Source organism: Pseudophryne corroboree, chromosome 8 (genome assembly GCF_028390025.1).
Source record: "Pseudophryne corroboree isolate aPseCor3 chromosome 8, aPseCor3.hap2, whole genome shotgun sequence".
Lineage (NCBI taxonomy): Eukaryota > Metazoa > Chordata > Amphibia > Anura > Myobatrachidae > Pseudophryne > Pseudophryne corroboree.
In genome coordinates, this window is record NC_086451.1 from 342,992,628 (window position 1) to 343,010,607 (window position 17,980).

The following is a 17,980-nucleotide window of genomic DNA, read 5'->3' on the forward strand; positions in this document are numbered from 1 at the left end:
CCAGCCGGAGACCAGGATCAAGCGGCCAGGCCGATGCAAGAACTGGCAGCCCGACTAGAACATCAGGAGGCTGCACAGGGCCACATCATCCGCTGTCTCCAGGATCTCTCTACTCGGCTGGATGGGATTCAGACAACTCTCCGTGGATCAGGCACGTCTGGTGCGTCAACCACAGTGACTCCAGCTATAACCCCACCCACCTTACCCATTTCTGCTCCACGTCTTCATCTTCCAACGCCAGCAAAATTTGACGGATCTCCAAGATTCTGCAGGGGATTTCTCAACCAGTGTGAGATTCAGTTTGAGCTACAACCTGGCAATTTTCCCAGTGACCGTACAAAAATTGCCTACATTATTTCTCTTCTCAGTGGCTCAGCCCTTGATTGGGCATCACCGTTATGGGAGAGGTCCGACACCCTGCTATCTTCCTACACTGCCTTCGTGTCAACATTCAGGCGCATCTTCGACGAGCCAGGCCGGGTAACCTCAGCTTCATCCGAGATTCTCCGTTTACGCCAGGGGTCACGTACTGTAGGACAATATCTGATACAGTTCCAGATCCTGGCATCCGAACTGGCATGGAACGACGAGGCCCTGTATGCTGCATTCTGGCATGGCTTATCTGAGCGTATTAAAGATGAGTTAGCTACCAGAGACTGAACTTCTAAGTTAGATGAGCTAATCTCACTCTGCACGAAAGTTGATTTACGTTTCAGAGAGAGAGCAACTGAGCGTGGAAGATCATCTGCTCCAAAATCTTCTGCTCCTCCTCCTCGTCAACTGTCACCATCTAAAGATGAGCCCATGCAACTTGGCTGTTCCCGTTTAACTCCTGCTGAGCGCCGAAGACGTCTCTCCGAGTCTCTCTGTCTCTATTGTGCAGCTCCGTCTCACACCATTAATGCCTGTCCCAAACGTCCGGGAAACTCCAAATCCTAGCTCGCCAAGGAGAGGGCCGGCTAGGAGTAATGATCTCCTCTCCATCTCCTCAAGATTGTAATCTCCCAGTCTCGCTTCAAGTTGCTCAACGTTATCGGAACGTCATTGCCCTCCTTGATTCCGGAGCAGCTGGGAACTTTATTACCGAAGCCTATGTTAAACGGTGGTCCCTACCCACCGAGAGACTTCCTTCGTCCATTTCTTTAACTGCCGTGGATGGCAGCAAAATTTTTGATGCAGTTATTTCTTTAAGGACTCTACCAGTTCGTCTGAGAGTGGGAGTTCTTCATTCCGAACTTATTTCTTTTTTAGTGATTCCAAGAGCCACACATCCTGTGGTCCTGGGCCTTCCATGGCTCCGTCTTCACAATCCTACAATTGATTGGACGACTACGCAAATCCTGGCATGGGGTTCCTCCTGTGCTGAGACATGTTTGTTTAAAGTATTGCCTGTCTGTTCTTCCTCCCCCAGGTCGTCTGATGTTCCACCTCCTCCATATCAAGATTTCACGGATGTGTTCAGTAAAGCTTCTGCTGATATCCTTCCTCCTCATAGAGAATGGGACTGCCCGATTGATCTCGTTCCAGGGAAGGTTCCACCTCGAGGCCGAACTTATCCGTTGTCTCTGCCTGAGACGCATTCTATGGAGGAATATATTAAAGAGAACCTAGCAAAGGGGTTCATTCGACCTTCTTCTTCTCCAGCCGGCGCAGGCTTCTTTTTTGTAAAAAAGAAAGATGGTGGTCTGCGGCCGTGCATCGACTACAGAGGTTTGAACGACATTACCATCAAGAACCGTTATCCTTTACCCCTGATTACTGAGCTCTTTGACAGAGTTAGCGGAGCTACCATCTTTACAAAGCTGGACTTGAGAGGTGCATACAATCTCATCCGGATCCGTGAGGGTGACGAGTGGAAGACCGCCTTTAACACCCGTGACGGACATTATGAGTACCTCGTCATGCCCTTCGGATTGAGCAATGCTCCAGCTGTCTTCCAGCATTTTGTCAATGAGATCTTCAGAGACATTCTATACCGTCATGTCGTGGTCTATCTAGACGATATCCTCATTTTTGCCAACGATTTAGAGGAACATCGTTTTTGGGTTAAAGAGGTTCTGTCCCGTCTCCGTGTCAATCATCTCTATTGCAAATTAGAAAAATGCGTCTTTGAAGTCAAGTCCATTCCGTTTCTAGGGTACATTGTGTCCGGTTCCGGACTAGAGATGGATCCTGAGAAACTACAAGCAATCCAAAATTGGCCGGTACCCTTAACCCTCAAAGGGGTCCAGAGGTTCTTAGGGTTCGCCAACTATTACCGAAAGTTTATACGAGACTTTTCCACCATTGTGGCGCCTATTACTGCTTTCACTAAGAAGGGTGCTAACCCGTCCAAGTGGTCTGAAGAAGCCATGCAAGCATTTCATCTTTTAAAACAAAGGTTCATCTCTGCGCCTGTTCTGAAACAGCCTGACATCGACTCTCCTTTCATCTTAGAGGTGGATGCCTCCTCCGTTGGAGTAGGAGCGGTGTTATCTCAGAGGGCTAAAGATGGCCATTTACACCCTTGCAGTTTCTTCTCCCGGAAGTTCTCCCCAGCTGAGCGCAACTATGCCATTGGCGACCAGGAGTTGCTAGCCATCAAGCTCGCTCTAGAAGAGTGGAGGTATCTGTTGGAGGGAGCTTCTCATTCAATCACCATACTTACAGACCACAAGAACCTTTTATATCTGAAAGGCGCACAATGTCTCAACCCTCGTCAGGCCAGATGGGCACTTTTCTTTTCCAGGTTCGACTTTAAACTCCAGTTCTGCCCGGGCTCTCAGAATCGCAAGGCCGATGCCCTTTCCCGCTCATGGGAGCAAGAAAATGAGTCAGAGTCTTCAGACAAGCATTCCCGCTCATGGGAGCAAGAAAATGAGTCAGAGTCTTCAGACAAGCATCCTATTATAAATCCGTTGGCATTCTCCACGGTAGGGATGGACTCTACGCCCCCATCAGGGAAAAGTTTTGTGAAACCGATGCTAAGGAAGAAGCTCATGCATTGGGCCCATGCTTCCCGTTTTGCCGGACATACAGGTATCCAAAAAACCCTGGAGTTTATCTCTAGGTCCTATTGGTGGCCAACTCTGAAAAAGGACGTCTTGGAGTTTATTGCATCTTGCCCAAAGTGTGCTCAACATAAGGTATCCCGCCAGTCGCCTGCGGGGCAACTGGTTCCACTATCTGTTCCCCGTCGACCTTGGACCCATTTGTCGATGGATTTTATTACAGATTTACCCATGTGCAACAAGTTCAATACCATCTGGGTGGTAGTTGACCGGTTCACCAAGATGGCACACTTCATTCCTCTCACCGGTCTTCCGTCAGCTTCCAAGTTGGCTCAAGTATTCATACAAGAGATCTTCCGACTCCACGGTCTTCCTGAAGAAATTATCTCAGATCGAGGAGTTCAATTCACAGCCAAATTCTGGCGAAGTTTATGTCAAGTCCTCCAAGTCAAGCTAAAGTTTTCCACGGCTTACCATCCTCAGACCAATGGTCAAACCGAGAGGGTGAATCAGGACTTGGAGGCCTTCCTCCGCATCTATGTGTCCTCCTCTCAAGATGACTGGGTTCAATTACTTCCCTGGGCCGAGTTCTGTCATAACAACCAGTATCATTCTTCATCTGCTTCAACACCATTCTTCACTAACTTTGGATTCCACCCTAAAGTCCCTGAGTTCCAACCGCTTCCAGCAACTTCTGTTCCCGCAGTGGATATCACCTTGCATCAGTTTGCCAATATCTGGAAGAGCGTACGATCAGCTCTGCTCAAGGCATCGTTCAGGTACAAGAAGTTTGCGGATAAGAAGCGTCGAGCAGTTCCTGCTCTCAAGGTGGGTGATCGGGTATGGTTATCCACGAAGAATTTGAGGTTAAGAGTTCCCAGTATGAAGTTTGCACCTCGCTATATCGGTCCTTTCAAGATTGAACAAGTTATCAATCCTGTTGCTTACAGACTCCAGTTGCCTCCCTTCTTAAAAATACCCAGGACATTCCATGTTTCCCTGTTGAAACCGCTGATCTTGAATCGGTTTCATTCCTCACTTCCTCCAACTCCGAAAGTCCAAACTCAACGAGGCGTTGAGTATGAAGTGGCATAGATCCTGGACTCACGTCACCGTTACGGTCAACTACAATATCTTATTGACTGGAAGGGTTATGGTCCTGAGGAACGTTCATGGACCAATGCTTCTGATGTCCATGCTCCTGCCTTGGTCCGGAGATTCCATTCCAAGTTTCCTCAAAAGCCAAAGAAGTGTCCTGGGGCCACTCCTAAAGGGGGGGGTGCTGTCACGATCCGGGTATCTGGACGCCATTTCTTACCCATCAGATGCCTCCTAAGGCTGGCTCAGCGCTCCAGGACCGGATCCCATCTGTTATCCTGATGTGTACATTCCTGTATCCTCTCCTGTCACTCTGGGACGCTGTCACAGTAAACGCCATATTACACCTGGCATGGCGTCTCCCGCGGCCTCCGCCGCCGTCCCTGAACTTCTGCATGCAGAGTGTCTGAGTGGTGATTACGTCAGCCGCGGCCTCCGCTGTGTCCGCGTGGTTGGATGTGCATCTGTCAGCCTGGCGCCTCCTGTCTCCGGTGGCCGGCGCCGCCATTACTGTTTTCATTACCACATGGATTACAAACCAAACTTCCCTCCAAGTGTCTGCATGGGCGCAGCCATCTTGGATTCTGTCAGCTGATCATTTCCACCAATCTGTTCTCAGTATTGATAATCTGCATAATTGCCTAGCCAATCCCTTCCTTGCTGCAGGTATAAATACACTGTGCCTGAGCAAGGAAGGCGTCAGTGCTTTGGTTGTCAAACCTAGTTCCTGTTTGTCTCTCTCCTGTGATTGTCTTCCAGGTTCCAGCTCCTGTCTCAAGACTTCCACCATAGAGACCCGCACCAGCATTCCACCTGCGGTGTAGCCTGACTCTCCAATCCATTGTGGATTCATCTGTTTCCAGCTACATCATTACCTGCTTCCAGCTCAGCTTCCAGCAGAGTACAGCTTCTCTTAAAGGGCCGGTGTCCTTTCTACACTTTACCACTCTCCACCGGTATTATTATTTCTCCGCTCTCAAGTTCTACATTTCAGTTCATATTTCATCGCTCCCAAGTTCATTTATTATTTAACTGGTTCCAGCCAGTATCCACTCCGTGCTAACAACAGTCTGGTTCCAGCCAGTATCCACAGCAGCCGTTTTATCCTCAGCAACCCAGCTTTTCCTGGAACACCAGCTGGCACAATCCTGGGCTATCTCCATTGCTACAGTCGGGCCTGGTAAGGACTTTCCATCTAGAAGATTATAAGAACTATCTCACACTACCAGTGCCCTGTGGCTCCTGTCATCCTGTAGTACCCAGGAACTGTATTTATTCTTTGCTGACTTTTACGTTTTCTTTTACTGCTGCTGTGTTGCGGAGTTGTCATAATAAACATCATTGACTTTTATCCAAGTTGTCGTGGTCACGCCTTCGGGCAGTTATTATTCATGTTACTTACATGTCCAGGGGTCTGATACAACCTCCCAGGTTCCGGTACATCTCAGCCCCTACAACTGAGGCTGCCTCCCGTCAGCTCAGTCCCTCAGTTGTGACAGTCTACTTTTGAAGGAGTCTATAGTTGGGGCCTCTCGCACTGTGTGGGGAAGTGAGTTCCATAGAGTCGGAGCCGCATGACTAAAAGCTCGACCCCCAGATGAATTACGGGAGGTACTGCTAAAATTCCTTCATCTACAGATCGCAGTAATCGAGTGGGGCAGTATGGGGTCTGAAGCTGCTTCAGGTACCTTGGGCCCTGGTCATGTAATGCTTTGAAACTCAGTAAGCCAATCTTGAAGATGATTCGCCATCTTACAGGCAGCCAGTAAAGGGAGTAGTGGATGGGTGTTATGTGGCTAGAACGGGGCTGGTTGGTTAACAGCCTGGCAGCTGTGTTTTGCACCAGCTGTAAGCGTTGTAATTATTTTGCTGGGAGACCAAGGTAGAGGGCATTACAGTAGTCTAATCGAGATGATACAAATGCATGTATGACTTTTGGCAGATCATCTGAGGGGATTAAGTGCTTGATTCTGGCTATGTTCCTCAGGTGAAAGAATGAGGATTTGATTGTGGCTGATATCTGATGTTTAAGTGTCAAGCCATCATCCAGGACAACGCCAAGATTCCACACACGGTCTGGTCTGTAATTCTGAATCCCCGGGTGTAAGTCCACTTGGTTGGCTATGCTGCAGTCTTGTCCTTTGATGTTGCGGTCGTATCATAAGGACCTCTGTTTTATCTGGGTTCAGTCGCAGCCAACTGGCACTCATCCACTGCTGGAGCTCAGCTAGACAGCCATTTAGGGTTGCTATTGGGTTATCAGTGCCCGGAGCAAAGGACAAGTACAGTTGTGTATCATCTGCATAGCAGTGGTAGACCAGGCCATAGCGCCTGATTATTTCACCCAACGGGAGCATGTATACTGCAAAAAGCATGGGGGATAGTATAGAACCTTGTGGGACACCACATGGCAATGGCACTGATGGTGATGAGTATACTCCTTACGATACTCTCTGTGACCTGCCTGTGAGAAATGATTTGAATCAGCTTAGGACTGTACCATCCAGACTACAGAAATGTATCAGTCGCTCAATCAGAAGCCCATGGTCCACGGTATCAAATGCTGCAGAGAGATCCAGAAGGATTAATATTGAACAGTCACCTCTGTCTCTTGCCATCAGAAGATCATTTAACACACACCAGGGCTGTTTCAGTACTATGTCTTCTCCTGATCCTGATTGGAATGGATCATAAATATCATGGGTTGTCAGGCGGGTTTCCAGTTGAGTTGCAACCACTTTCTCAATAACCTTTTCTAGGAAAGGAAGGTTTGATACCGGTCTGTAGTTGGTCATGCAGTCAGGTTCTAAATTAGGTTTTTTAAGAAGCGGTCTAACAATTGCTTCCTTTAGGGGTCCAGGAAAAATGCCTGTCTGCAAAGAGCATTGAACAATTTTTGCAAAGACAGGACCAATTATATCCATACAACCTTTTAGAAGCTTGGTTGAGGCCGGGTCCAGATCACAGGTGGTGGGACGCAAAATCTGAGCAATGTCAGCAGTGTCCTTTACATCCACTGGGTCAAAGCTGGTCCATGAAGGCAGGTGGCTTATATTGGCAGGCTTTGTAGTTTGGCACTCCTTTGATGGCACTGTGGAGATTCCAGCCCAGATGGTGGATATTTTATCTGCAAAGAAGTTTGCAAACTTGTTGCATTTTGCCTGGGAGAGGGTTTCATCAGTCTGCAGGCATTCTGGCTTGCAAAGCATCTCCACTGTGCGGAAAAGTTGAGCTGGCCTATTTTTTGCTGCCGTGATCTCATTTGACAGGAACTGTAATTTCTTACGAGTGATTGTCGATTGATATTCTTCGTTATGCTTTATTAGTTTTATTTTATCATCCACTAGGTTAGTCTTCCTCCATCGTCTTTCTAGTCTACGCCCCCTTTTCTTGAGCTCACTAACGCTGTTATCGAACCATGGAGCTTGACGTTGTGGTTTACGAGGTCTTATACGCACAGGGGTGATAATATCAATTGCAGCCATAACATCCCTATTATAATAACGGACTAGGAAATAGGGATCTTCACAGACACCCAGTATAGCAGAGAGATCCAGATTTGCTGCAAGAGCCTGGGGAGTCATACCCTTCCTTGGATGATACCTGGTCAACTCCACGGGACGTTAGTCTGCTTTTTCATGCTAATTGAGCAAACATTGGAACTATGAGACATTGTTTCTGAATACCCACGTGTGGTTTTTCTTAAAGAGACTGTGTTCTAATTAATAGATCAGTTTTATAGAGCTGATTGATAGCATTTCATTTAATTTAATATTCTGCATTGCAGGTTAATATATGAGATGTTCTCAATATAGTACTAAGGTACATTTTAATAAAGTGTATTTTTGAGAGATATCCATGTGCACAAGTGTATATAACGTATAGTTAAGAATTCAAGTGAGCTCACTGAACAGTTGTATGTAGGCTTTTATTGATTTTTATACACAGATAATATTGAAATAAATAATAGATAATTATAATAACAAGTGATTTCATTTATATATGCACCTTGGACTAATTTAGCGCAATACAGTCATTTTTCTTATTTAGTCTATTATAATAATGGACTAGGGAACAGGGATCTTCACAGACACCCAGTATAGCAGAGAGATCCAGAATTGCTGCAAGAGCCTGGGGAGTCATACCCTTCCTTGGATGATACCTGGTCAACTCCACGGGCAGAGATTTTATTTGAGGGGTTGCAACTGAGAACCAAAGGGAGTGGTGGTCTGACCGGATGACTGGGTTTAATTTTAGGTCAGTGACTTCTAATCCAATCTGAAAGACAAGATCTAGAGTGTGACCACTTTTATGTGTGGCAGAAGGAATGACTTGTGTGAAGCCCAGACCATTCATTGTGCACAGGAGGTCTTGGCCAAGGCGTGAGAGCTCATCATCCACCCATTTGTTCTGTGTAAACCTTTACAACCAGGACAGAACTGCGTTTTGTGTCTTTATAATTAATCCCTTAATACACTTATTTAAAATTTATCTATATAGCAAACAAATGTATACAATTTCACACAGGTCTAAAATGACTAATAACCTATGGTAACACTATGTGGGGGGAGTATGCAAAATATTGGTACGCTTTGTTACACTTTTGGCACCAAAAAAAATTACACAGATTTTTAAATAGCTTTTTTCCTGTTTACCACCGGGTTCTTTCAGCACCTCTGCAGACCAGACAGAGCAGACGCAATTTAACAGCACACAAATAGGGTTTTAAAACATCCAAGCAACCAGGAAAAGGTTTAACTTAAAGATGTATTTCCACCCTTTGCTGATAGATTAAGTCTGCTATGAACTGCTTGCCTTTGAGCGTGTGAAAAACCGGATCAAGCCCCCAATTGTAAATGCTGATTTACTTACAGGACTAAAAGCAATACTTTAAAATACACTCAATACACTTTAAATCGAGCTGCTGCGGCCGCTGTATTCAATCCTTAACCCACGTACTTTTTACTCAGCGTACAAAGCCCCGTACTGTGTACGCACTTTGCGTACACACGCCGCGACGGACGTACAAAGTACACGCAGTGCACACACACACACAATGACACACTGAGAGCACAATGCAGCTTCACGTGTGGTTGAAATACTCTTATAACCTTAGCAGGGAAAGAGACACGACACCAATTGTTTTTAGGAAGTTGGGATCCGACCCGCCAACATATAATTGATAAAAAGGGGGTTACAACAAAGATACAATTACAGTAACAGAAAAGAGGCTAGAGTCAATGGTACATAGGTTTGTTCGCCTGCACTTCCCGGTCCTCAGTCATCAAGGTAGATGACCTTCAGTGATTGAGAGAGTGTGACCGGGCCTGCAGCTGGATTTTTACACATTTGTCCAAAACCTAACACAATGGAAACTGTAATCTCTTCATCTATTGGTCACTGGGATGGTCGTTTACAGTACAGGAGAGGTCATAGGTCGGTTTGAATAGGTGGGCGATGTCTGGTCCAGGTGCACTTGCAGATGTTCTCCACTGGGTTCCCACCGAATATCAGGAGTACAGTAAATACAGTTAATATTAATATTCTGCTCCTGCACATATATATACGCAGGAGCGTGCTATCTTCCACAAACCAACACTGGAATATTGCTCTTAAAATACCCTACAGCTGGATACCAAACACCACCTCCTAACCTAATTGTGTCCTCTCATATCCTGTAAAGGTGAATCCCGTTGTTATTATACCCTTTAAACAAGTGTAACTCGCTGGTGTGGTGCATGCTGACTATGTGTAAATCGTGTACTATGGGGGTAATTCTGAGTTGATCGCAGCAGGATTTTTGTTAGCAGTTGGGCAAAACCATGTGCACTGCAGGGGAGGCAGATATAACATGTGCAGAGAGAGTTAGATTTGGGTGTGGTGTGTTCAATCTGCAATCTAAATTGCAGTGTAAAAATAAAACAGCCAGTATTTACCCTGCACAGAAACAAAATAACCCACCCAAATCTAACTCTGCACATGTTATATCTGCCTCCCCTGCAGTGCACATGGTTTTGCCCAACTGCTAACAAAAATCCTGCTGCGATCAACTTGGAATTACCCCCTATGTGTATTAAATATGTAATGTGTCTTTATGGCTTTTCCATGCGAACACAAATACTACAGTAATTACTCATACCACACGCTAATACGCAGGACCGCGTGAGCAGTCATACGCAACTTGCGAATATGTGCACGCACGGCAGAACAAGTACGCGCACGGAGGCCATCTGTGTGTAGTTTGTACGTGATGTGTGTACTGCAATATTTTGGACTTCGACAAATGCCACAGGTTACAATAAGAAATGCACTTTTTTTACAATTTATTTTCTTACAGAAATTAAAAGAAGAATTCCCAAAGGAATAAGATCCCTCTGGAAAACAAGATGACTATTTACATTCTTTTTTATAATAAACTGGTGAACTATGGTTTGGAGAATTTTTAAGTGTCTGATTTATTTACATTTTAATACTACAGCATTTTAGAGTATTTACCATTATACTGAGATCACTGTGGTGCCTCTGTGTTCCAGGAGCCCAGTAATCCCCTTTACACCAGTAGCCACAGCCCATGGGTCCTTTTCTGCAAAGGGCTGGTGGTCTTTGGGTGGGGTTGGGGGTGGAACCATGCTGTTTTTAGGGAGGTCCCCCACAGGCCCCATGCTCATCCCTCAGCAGCTCAGGTTGGCTGCCACTAATTTAGTTGGTGTAATTTGTTATGTTAATCATTTGTTTTAACTATTGACAGAAAATAAGAGAATGAAACACATTTGTCAAAAACTCTTTAGATTTGCTAGTACACTGAATTGCAAATAATTCTGCAAATGATTCTCTATTCCACATTCCACCTCATTAGCCTCAAATTGTTTTGCATTTATACTCAGTGATTTATAAGATGATAAAATCTGTTTATCAATTATGTTTTATATTTTACTGAACACTCTTGTGAAATACTCTGCAAGTAATTTTTTTATGTATAATACACAAGTTTAGCTCTGTGGATTGATAATGTTTTTTTGTGGAGTTATAAGAGTGTAAAATAAAAAGACGTCTCCTAAATATACACACTTGTCAACATAACCCACAAAAATGGCCTGTAAAGTAAAAGTTTTCTATGATGATTGATCCATACTTAATTAGCACTAATGTCATCCTTTAATGCCAGGACGCTTAATCTACATTTAGAAACATGAGCATGAGTTGTCAAGTAATTTAGGGTAGGGTTCCAAGTTTAGAATCTTGGTATTCAATTAGCAGCTGTAATGTACTGCGGCTAATTGTCCTGCCGGGGGACATGCAATTAGCCCCGATAAGCCGGCGTGAGACGTGGCTTATCTGGTATTTTGTTTAACCTACCTCAGGCAGGCAAAACCAAATTCCCGGAAACAGACCCATTTTCATGTGATGACGATGAAATAAATCATCGAAACGTTGATACTTTACCTGCAGTTCTTACATTTAATTTCTGAGTGCCGCCGCCTCCTATTGCTGCTATTATTGGGCTCTGGCTGTGAGTACCTACAGTGAGCACCAGGGCCAATATTTACAAAAAAATCGAGTTTGTCCGATTTGTGTTTTTTTTTCAAAGTCCCAATCCGGGAATTCACTAAGCACAAATCTCGGCAGTGTCTGGTCTATTCGTAATGGATTTAATGGCAAAGTTCTGAAATACGAATGAATAGACCATCGGTCAAACGTGGCTGTTATTTCATACAATACGGGTATTCACTATTCATTCGTATTTGGGTGTTAGTCTCTGAGTGCTCAAGTGCGGGTCTATTTTTTTGCGAATCGTTAAAAAAAGCAGCAAAAAAATAGACCTGCTTTTTCCAGTCGAGTTTGGATAACCATGCATGGATCAGTGAGATCTGTGCATGGTTATCTATGGGAAAGGGTGTGTTTAGTGTAAAAACAGAAAAAAAAATGTGTGGGGTCCCCCCTCCTAAGCATAACCAGCCTCGGGCTCTTTGAGCCGGTCCTGGTTGACAAAATATGGGGGGGGGAAATGACAGGGGTTCCCCCATATTTCATCAACCAGCACCGGGCTCTGCGCCTGGTCCTGGTTCAGAAAATACGGGGGACAAAAAGCGTAGGGGTCCCCCGTATTTCTTAAACCAGCACGGGCTCCACTAGCCAGGTACATAATGCCACAGCCGGGGGACACTTTTATTGTGGTCCCGGCGGCCTTGGCATTACATACCCAACTAGTCACCCCTGGCCGGGGTACCCTGGAGGAGTGGGAACCCCTTAAATCAAGGAGCCCCCCCCTCCAGCCACCCAAGGGCCAGGGGTAAAGCCCGAGGCTGTCCCACCCATCCAAGGGCGGCGGATGGGGGGCTGATAGCCTTGTGTAAAAAATGAGAATATTGTTTTTAGTAGCAGTACTACAAGTCCCAGCAAGCCTCCCCCGCAAGCTGGTACTTGGAGAACCACAAGTACCAGCATGCAGTAAAAAACCGGGCCCGCTGGTACCTGTAGTAGTACTACTACTAAAAAAATACCCAACAAAAAACAGGACACACACACCGTGACAGTGTAAGTTTATTACCTACATGCACACCTCCAAACATACATACTTACCTATGTTCACACGAGGCTCGGTCCTCTTCTCCATGTAGAATCCTTGGGGTACCTGTGAAAATAATTATACTCACATAATCCAGTGTTGCTTGTCTTCTTTGAATAATCCACGTACTTGGCAAAACAAAAAAACGGAAACCCGACCACGCACTGAAAGGGGTCCCATGTTTACACATGGGACCCCTTTCCCCGACTGCCAGGAATCTCCCTGACTCCTGTCAAAGAGGGTCCCTTCAGCCAATCAGGGAGGCCACGTCGTGGCACTCTCCTGATTGGCTGTGTGCTCCTGTAGTGTCTGTGAGGCTGCACACGGCAGAGATACAATGTAGCGCCTATGCGCTCCATTGTATCCAATGGTGGGAACTTTGCGGTCAGCGGTGAGGTTACTTTCGGTCAACCGCTGACCGCAAAGTTCCCACCATTGGATACAATGGAGCGCATAGGCGCTACATTGTATCTCTGCCGTGTGCAGCCTCACAGACACTACAGGAGCACACAGCCAATCAGGAGAGTGCCACGACGTGGCGCTCCCTGATTGGCTGAAGGGACCCTCTTTGACAGGAGTCAGGGGGGGTCCTGGCAGTCGGGGAAAGGGGTCCCATGTGTAAACATGGGACCCCTTTCAGTGCGTGGTCGGGTTTCCGTTTTTTTTGTTTTGCCAAGTACGTGGATTATACAAAGAAGACAAGCAACACTGGATTATGTGAGTATAATTATTTTCACAGGTACCCCGAGGATTCTACATGGAGAAGAGGACCGAGCCTCGTGTGAACATAGGTAAGTATGTATGTTTGGAGGTGTGCATGTATGTAATAAACTTATACTGTCACGGTGTGTGTGTCCTGTTTTTTGTTGGGTATTTTTTTAGTAGTAGTACTACAGGTACAGCGGGCCCGGTTTTCCACCGCATGCTGGTACTTGTGGTTCTCCAAGTACCAGCTTGCGGGGAGGCTTGCTGGGACTTGTAGTACTGCTACTAAAAACAATATTCTCATTTTTTACACAAGGCTATCAGCCCCCCATCTGCCGCCCTTGGATGGGGGGGACAGCCTCGGGCTTCACCCCTGGCCCATGGGTGGCTGGAGGGGGGGACCCCTTGATTTAAGGGGTTCCCACTCCTCCAGGGTACCCCGGCCAGGGGTGACTAGTTGGGTATGTAATGCCAGGGCCGCCGGGACCACAATAAAAGTGTCCCCCGGCTGTGGCATTATGTACCTGGCTAGTGGAGCCCGGTGCTGGTTTAAGAAATACGGGGGACCCCTATGCTTTTTGTCCCCCGTATTTTTTGAACCAGGACCAGGCGCAGAGCCCGGTGCTGGTTGATGAAATATGGTGGAACCCCTGTCATTTTTTTCCCTATAATTTGTCAACCAGGACCGGCTCAAAGAGCCCGAGGCTGGTTGTGCTTAGGAGGGGGGACCCCACGCAATTTTTTTCAGATTTTTTAACACTTTAAACACCTTCTTAAGGTACACAATGAAGCCCTGCACGGATCTCACAGATCCGGCCGGGATTCCTTGTGTTTTGTCAGGCAGTGTTTTACTCATCACTCCCGTAAAACACTGCCTGATATTACGAATCACATCGACATCGGAAAATACGAATTTGGAAAAATCGGCAGCTTAGTGAATGATCGTATCAGAATTCAAAAAGTTGCAGTAAAATGCACCCGATACCATTCGAGTTCAAACACCCTTAAAAACTGCAAAAACACGAATGCGAATCTTTGTAAATATACCCCCAGGTGTTTACTTTTTATTAATTGGAGTGCTGCCTACCTGACTTGCTATATTTATATATATAAAATAATAATAATAATAAAATATATATATATAGATACATACATACATACATACATATAGATATGTTTTAAAAAAAGGGAAGGAGCATCATAGCATGGGTTTTCCCTGGGATCTGTTTTGTCATGCCCCTTCCCCATGAGGCATGCACCTTTTGTCCCTATTGGAAAAATGGAGGGGGTGCACCAAAAAGTCTAGTTACAGCTCTGCCTGGCAATAATGTGCCCAAAGAAGTAAGGTCAGTAAGAAACAGATAATTAAATCTAGCAATAGCTAGTAGGCAATTGATGCTAGGCACAGGGCCATCTTAACAACAGTGTGGGCCCCTGGGCACAGTAATGCACTGGGGCCCCTACCCATCCTTCAGCAGTAGGGGTGGGGGGTGCTATCAGCGGCAGCTTTGATGTCCCGTGGGCAGTAGGGGGTGTTCTATCTTCCACTCAGCATGTAGAACCTGGAGCAGTAGTGTCTGCTAATTACTCCTTTACTGCACAGATGGGGTGGGAGGGAAAACACTAAACTGTAGTAGGAGGCATTGGGCTGAATGAAGGGGCCCCGGTACATGACTTCCAGGGTGGTATTGGGTGTTTAATACGTAGGGGAGGGGTCGATAGTGAAGTGGGCTTAATATTCATCATTTTCTGGTGAGAGAGCAGCTTGCTTGACTGCAGAGATCGCAAGTTCCTGGAAATAGATTTCTTAGCTTTAAATGAGATAAAAAATTAGAAAGTCGGATATCTCTGGTTCCCTAGGGCTGATTTTCAAAAATCTGGTACTCCTGGACATGAGGGACCCTCAGCTATCAGCATATGGCCCTTATACTCCTGGGGCCCTTGGGCAAGTGCCCATTGAGCCCATACGAAAAGACGGCCCTGGCTAGGCAGAGAGTTATCACAATTCGCAGCTGGAGAGTCAGCATGAATTTGGAAGGTGCTCATGGACAATGCTAGTGACTGATTTCATACAGATAAAGGGGGTCATTCAGAGTTGATTGCTCGCTAGCAGTTTTTAGCAGCCGTGGAAACGCATTGTCTCTGCCCACCGGGGAGTGTATTTTCGCTATGCAGAAGTGTGAATGCCTGTGCAGCAGAGCGCCTGCAAAAACATTTTGTGCAAAACAAGACCAGCCCTGAACTTACTCTTCGTGTGCGTTGATTCTAACGTTGGAGGGTTGGCTTTTGACGTCACACACCCGCCCAGCGTTCGCCCAGCCATGCCTGCGTTTTCTCCGGCACGCCTGCGTTTTTCCAAACACTCCCTGAAAATGGTCAGTTGACACTTAGAAATGCCCCCTTCCTGTCAATCACCTTGCAGCCGTCTGTGCGATTGGTATCGTCGTTAGAACCAGTGCAAAACCACAATGGGCTTCGTACCTGTACGACGCGCGTGCACATTGCGGTGCCCACGCATGCACAGATTAGCCGCTTTTCCACTGATTGCTGCGCAGCGAACAACGGCAGCTAGCGATCAACTCGGAATGACCCCCAAACTTACTAACACTATATTTGTGGTGTTGCACGTAAACTGTCACACTGAGTAACCTCGTAATTTTAAATGATTTATATATAAATAAAACACAGACAACAGTGCTGGCGTTACAGTTATGTCACATATTGACAAATAATTCGAATTGGTGGCGGCATTAAAGGACGGACAGAACAACAAGCATGTATACAAAGCCAAATATTGGTATTCATCTCCACACTTACCATAACACCCACCGTTCAGGTGGTGTAGCCATTTCCTGGACAATACAATTGGCCTACAATGTAGAGCGCACCCAATAGGCCTAATGCTTATTACCATTCCAACCATAGCAAGGCCTAATCTGACCCCCTGTACATATAATACACCAGCCCACCCCAATACATATAACAATGCAAACCAGCTGTACATGCTGCATAACATTACACATCTGCCCCCAATGAACATATAACACTACACACAAGCCCCCCCCCCCCCCCCCCCCAATACATATAAGACTACACACCTGGGTTTACATTTTTGAGTGCCAAAGTTGTCAATGAGTTTGCTGTAACTATCAACATTAGAAGCTTAGCGGCTCTTCCAACAAACCCTTGAGGTGGCTGCCTAATGCCATTTTTTTTTTTTTTTGGGGGGGGGGGGGGTGTCGCTAGTAGTCCTAATCCCCAGCTTTCCTTTCTGTTTAGTTATATTGGGTCAGATTTTTTCTGTGCAGGGTAAATACTAGCTGCATTTGCATGCAACACACACGTTAGACAGCTTTATTTTCTCTTACGTCCTTGAGGATGCTGGGGTCCACATTAGTACCATGGGGTATAGACGGGTCCACCAGGAGCCATGGGCACTTTAAGAGTTTGATAGTGTGGGCTGGCTCCTCCCTCTATGCCCCTCCTACCAGACTCAGTCTAGAAAATGTGCGGTGGAGCCGGTCACAGCTAGGGGAGCTCCTAGAGTTTCTCTGGCTTTATTAATTTTTAAGAGTAATTAGGCACAGGGAGGCTGCTGGCAACAACCTCCCTGGTTCGTGGGACTTAGTGGGGGGAGTAGTGTCCAACCCTCTGAGGTTAATGGCCACTATCTCCGCTGACAGGACATTAAGCTCCTGAGGGTGATGATCGTTAATCCCCGAGGTGACCGCTCACTCTGGCAGCATGCCTGCCACCCCCTAAAAGAGCCAGAAGATCGTGGTGGTGAGTGTGTCACTGGTGACCCGACAAGCGGGGAGCCGGTGTGAATGGCGGCATCAGGGTGGGAGCGCAGTTCTGACACTGTGCTCCGGACAGGCTTAGCGGTACTCAGGTGCAGAGCTGTGAGGGGCGCCCTGGGCCAGCACAATACCCTTGAAGAACTGGTCACTCAGGCTATCAGGGACTTAGGTACTGCTGCTAGCGCCATTACCTCAGGCCAGTATAAAGATTCAAAGTGCGGGAAGACGTGCCATGTTTGGGGGCGGAGCTTCTCCTCAGAGTGGACCCAGCAGCTCACCAGCTCCATTTTCTCCCTGCAGATTCATACCAAGAGACGCTGACAGGGAGCCCTGCCCCTCCACATAACCCCAGCTATCCTGTGCGGTACCAGGGAGTTGTAGAAGGGGGGGGGGGGGGGGGGGGGAGACTGTATATAACTGTGTAGTCTATTAAGGGTGCACAGTCAGTGCCAGGCAGTTATTTCATAGATGCCTACTGGGGCGCTGTGTGTGCTGGTTCCATTAACTCTGTGTTTCTCTGAAGGTACTTGCGGGAAAATGTGTCTGACATTTTCCTGTGTGTGTATGCAAATTTATCACATAACAATGTCCAGGGACTCTGTGTCTTGTGCGGCAGTATATGTATGTTCTCCAGAGGAATACATTCCCTGTACTCAGGAATGTAATATCGTGGGGTAAATTTACTAAGATTCGTAATTCTCCCGATTTGGTGGGAGAATAATCACGAATGACATCGAAAGTGTAAAACTGCAACTTTTTGAATTTGTTACGATGGATTTACTAAGCTGCCGTATTTTGCCTTTTCGGGTTTTCCGATGTCG

General features: G+C 46.3%; 1 protein-coding gene across 3 annotated transcripts in view; it reads left to right on the forward strand.

The window, feature by feature from the left end:
• MOSPD1 (motile sperm domain containing 1) overlaps positions 1–10,511 on the forward strand; it is a 136,881-nt gene extending 126,370 nt beyond the window's left edge. For all 3 annotated transcript variants that reach the window (XM_063937457.1, XM_063937460.1, XM_063937459.1), the window contains exon 6: positions 10,426–10,511. In XM_063937457.1, coding sequence (XP_063793527.1) covers positions 10,426–10,478 — 53 coding nt within the window. In that variant the 3' untranslated portion in view covers positions 10,479–10,511. The remainder of the gene's footprint in view (positions 1–10,425) is intronic.
• The last annotated feature ends 7,469 nt before the right edge of the window (positions 10,512–17,980 follow it).